Source organism: Austrofundulus limnaeus, unplaced genomic scaffold, assembly GCF_001266775.1.
Source record: "Austrofundulus limnaeus strain Quisiro unplaced genomic scaffold, Austrofundulus_limnaeus-1.0 Scaffold69, whole genome shotgun sequence".
Taxonomy (NCBI): domain Eukaryota; kingdom Metazoa; phylum Chordata; class Actinopteri; order Cyprinodontiformes; family Rivulidae; genus Austrofundulus; species Austrofundulus limnaeus.
The window spans coordinates 1,218,039-1,222,272 of NW_013952471.1; the positions used below are offsets into that span (position 1 = coordinate 1,218,039).

General features: G+C 42.0%; 1 protein-coding gene across 1 annotated transcript in view; it reads left to right on the plus strand.

The window, feature by feature from the left end:
* Nucleotides 1-1,161: 1,161 nt before the first annotated feature.
* vopp1b (VOPP1 WW domain binding protein b) overlaps nt 1,162-4,234 on the plus strand; it is a 6,440-nt gene continuing 3,367 nt past the window's right edge. Inside the window, exons 1-3 of the mRNA XM_014010467.1 lie at nt 1,162-1,351; nt 2,870-2,928; nt 3,081-3,158. Of these exons, the coding sequence (XP_013865921.1) occupies nt 1,301-1,351; nt 2,870-2,928; nt 3,081-3,158 (188 nt within the window). The 5' untranslated portion in view covers nt 1,162-1,300. The remainder of the gene's footprint in view (nt 1,352-2,869; nt 2,929-3,080; nt 3,159-4,234) is intronic.

A 4,234-nucleotide genomic window follows, 5' to 3' on the forward strand; every position in this document is an offset into this window, starting at 1 on the left:
GTCAAAACTGGACACAAAAGACTACCTGACCAAGCGTCAATATGGTGACGCGGGGAGAGTGAGAATGCGTTGGACTCGCAGAGCTGCGAGTTTCTGCCGCKGTGTGGGACTGGGAACAGCTGCGATCCAACTTKACGCAGCAACAAATCTATTGTCTGCRTCTTGTGGAGCTGAGGAATCATCACAGCTGAGCTGTTCTGAATTAATCTGCTGAGTTGACAAWWTWTTTTTCTCAGTTAGAATTAAAATGTTTCTTAGACAATTCACACATTTTATTCTCCTGTGCTCTCTGCAGGCCTGCGCTCTATGCTTCCAACTACGTGACAACAATRTAAAAAGTTTACAGTTTACAGACTGGACTGAGGTTCTTTGACCATTTTTAGGCTGATCTATTTTCTTGTCTGAGGTTAAATGATCTTCAGTCCCGGGGTTCAGTTTCATGATCGTTGGAGTTTAAACAATAAAATCTCAAACTAAAATAAAAACCTAACACTGTTCAGACGCTCCTTACATCCAGAAAACACAACAGAGTCATATTTCTGTGGATTCAGGTCAGATTCATGACTTTGTGGGTTAAAACTGTCGACTGAAAAACTTTGCGTGGCTGCCGCACATTCTCACGGCAACGTTGGTTTTAATACATCCCAACGTGGGCGTAGAACCTGGCGCACGCAAAWTTTTTTATGCATAAGCACCATTTATACATGAGGCCCCTGGTCTGCAGAGTACTTGTGCCTGGCTGACTCAGGACACTACAGGACTTCTCAAACATGCATGAAAGTAAGACTCTGGACATGTTTTTGAAGAAAGGATAACATTATGATACAAAGATGGATGGATGGATGGATGGATGGATGGATGGATGGATGGATGGATGGATGGATAGATAGATTATTTATTTTAAATAAATAAACAAATAAACAAATAAATAAAGTTGATTTTACATGATATTGCCCCTTTAAAAGAACCCCCCCACTCAAAATCCTGGCTACGCCCATGTAAGGGTCCTAATAAGCATAGAAATACAAACGTGTGTGTGTGTGCGTCTTAAAGGGAYATGTCACATGGACCACACCAACATCACCGGATGATCCTGGTTGTCGACCCCTCGTTAATCCCCTTCTGACCGTCTCTCAGTCTGCTCTCACCCGTGGTTTGTTCAGCCTGGTCCTGGCGGGGTTTGGGAGTGTGTCCGGCAGCGGAAGGATGAAAGCTCTGTCCTGATTAAAAGCCAGGAGCACCGGCTTCTCCTCTCTTCCGTAGAGCGGTGGAGACTCTCCGCTGTCGCCCCGGCGGAGCTATGTGGAGCCCGGCGGCCAGTGTAGCCACAGTGCTGTGGTTATTTGTGGAGGTGAGCGAGCTGTTTGTCTTCGTGTTTTCAAAGGTTAGGTCAGAAAACGCGGTTCTGGTTCCGTTCTGCAGCTCTGCTAGCAGCAGGATGATGGAGCTCTGAGTGTTAGAACGCTGCTCGCCAAACTCAATWCAAAATCGCCACAAAACGACATTTTCTCTTCTCCCACTCAAGTCGCGCTGACATCGATTACAAAAATACCAAACCTACTGAAAACTATGACACGGCCTGTCAACATCGGCGCGCAGGTCACCAACCAAAATCCAACATAAAATGAAAGAAAGCTCAACATTTAGACTGGCCGACACTGCGCCCTTTTTTTTTTWTATATCTGCGGATTAAAAAGCAAAACATCCGGCAACAGAACAAAGGAGCCCTTCCTGCTGGGAGGAGGTCCAGACTCCCAGCAGGAGCAGAGAGGACATGGGCACACATTTATGATGTCTGATGAGTTTGTGCAGAGAAAAGGTGGATGATGAGGTCACCTTTTGTCTTTGAGATACATCCCAAAGCCTCTCCAGTAGATCACTGGGCCTGTAGGACACACACACACACACACACACACACACACACACACACACACACACACACACACACACACACACACACACACACACACACACACACACACACACACACACACACACACACACCATGATGCTTTGGGCCGTGTCTGTTAGCAAAATATCTCATGAACCACTGGACATATATATTTTTAAAACTTATAAGTAATAATAATTTGATTTACTTCTAAATCAGATTGAATTTTGGAGCCAACCGGATTTTAGATGGATGCCAGCTCACCATAGAAAACACAAAAAGTGTCTATAATTCAGACAGTTTTGCAGATTTGGAGCTTAAATTTGGTGAGGTTGTGAGTCTAAACGTACTCTGGAGCAAATGGTGCTTYCACGTGTCAGAAAGCTTGGTCTAAGATCATGGGTCCTCCAACAGGGTAATATCTAAAAACAAAACATCTGACAGCTCTAGTGTTGCAGTTTTAAGTTATTTCAGTGAGACGTGGGGTTTTTCTTTCTTTAACGAAAGGGGACGAACATTTGTCCACAATGTGTCTTTTAAGCTGAGGATTACTGTTTTTTTTTTAATTATTATTTTTCCAGCACTAGTATTTGTTTTGTTTTTAGTCAAACTAAGGTTTTGTTTATTGTAGTGGAAAAAGAAATCTTCACAGAGAGATCAGGTAAAAGTATTCACAAACTTATTGAGCATTGCAAACCTGGCTCTGCTCAAAGTTTCAGCTGCTCTGCTGAGCAGAAAGAAAACAATCCTTTTATACAGCCTCACGTTATCAGACACAAAACAACCCCAACACTGCAGGCGTAAGACCTCGAACAGCATCAGACARTCGTCGTCATAAAACGATAAACATTTTTTAGGGTAAGGTCAGAATGTTCTTTTGTGACTCGCCCAACATTAAAGTAGATATTAATGATGAAGTTCTTTTCCTCATCATCTCAGTTTCATGACCGTAACACCCTGACCTGTTCTCTCTCTCAGTGTGTCGAGGCCAAGAAGTACTGCTGGTACTTTGAGGGTGGATATCCCATCTACTTCATGTAAGTTTCACCACTTCGCCGTTTGTGTTTTTGTCATTCCGGTCCTGATTAATGGGGTGTGATAACGCTGCGCTGGGCTCATTGTGTGTCCGTGTTGCAGCTGCAGCTCTGTGAGCTCGCTGACCCGCTGCCGATTGGTTTCTGTGTTTCAGATGTCGCTCGTACGAGGACTGCTGTGGGACTCGCTGCTGTGTCCGAGCCCTGTCCATCCAGAGACTGTGGTATTTCTGGTGAGCCACGTGTGTTCGGTCCCTACAAGGCTGGGAGCTAAACAAAGAATCTGTGCTGGACTCGGTGTCATGTTTGGGTTTTGGTTTAGTCGCACAGATCTAGTACCACACCACTAGGACAGCCTCTAATTCATATTATTATGAAAATATCATAATAAACTATTTTTCTTTAGTTAATTTTATTTTTAACAGTCAATTTTGGCTATTTACAGTGTACCACGAGAGAAACTGTTAAAAGACTTTCAAATTAAAGTACAAAATAGAGATTTATATTTCAAATTCAAGAGCTTTGATTATGCGTGTATTCAAAAGTAAAAAAGCCTAAATTTTCAGCTTGTTGTGAAGATATTGCTTGCAGAAACTGCTGCAAACTTCTTTTATTTTTTACAAGTATTCAGTGACGTGTGTTTGTCTGCAGACAGAGGAGATAAACAGCAGAATGTGTTGCCAGCTTAATCTACTAGATTTTAGGTCATCAAGATGGATCTTTTTTTCTGCTACAACAACCAAAATGACAAGCCTCATTTTTAAATAATTTGACCTAAAATATAGTTGATTTTGAACATCAGAGGGAAAACTGAGGGAAGCCACAACTTGACGCAACATCACTAAGACGTTCATCAGATTCTGGTTTTAAAGCTTCCTCCATTTTCTTAATCAGTATTCTGTGTGAAATGTAGCAGCCAGACAGCTGTCCAGCATTTAGCAGCTCAACTGTGTGTGTGTGTGTGTGTGTGTGTGTGTGTGTGTGTGTGTGTGTGTTAGAAATGAGGTCCAGGACTCTTTGAAGGGAGCCAGTTCTTGTGGATCTGTTCGTTTTAAAGAGACGTTCCGTTTTGAAAGCAGCGCCATCTGTAACAGAGTTGTACAGCAACAAAATATAAATACTTTCTTACTGTACTTAAGTACTTTTGTTTATCTGTACTTTACTGAAGTAAATATTTTCCAGCCAACTCTGTACATTTTCACACAATTATCAGAACTTTCTACTCACATTTTTAAAAAGGGTAAGAAGTAGAAAGTGGTTCCTTCTATTTTATTTTAGTTTTTTATTCAAAAAAATAAAACCATACCCA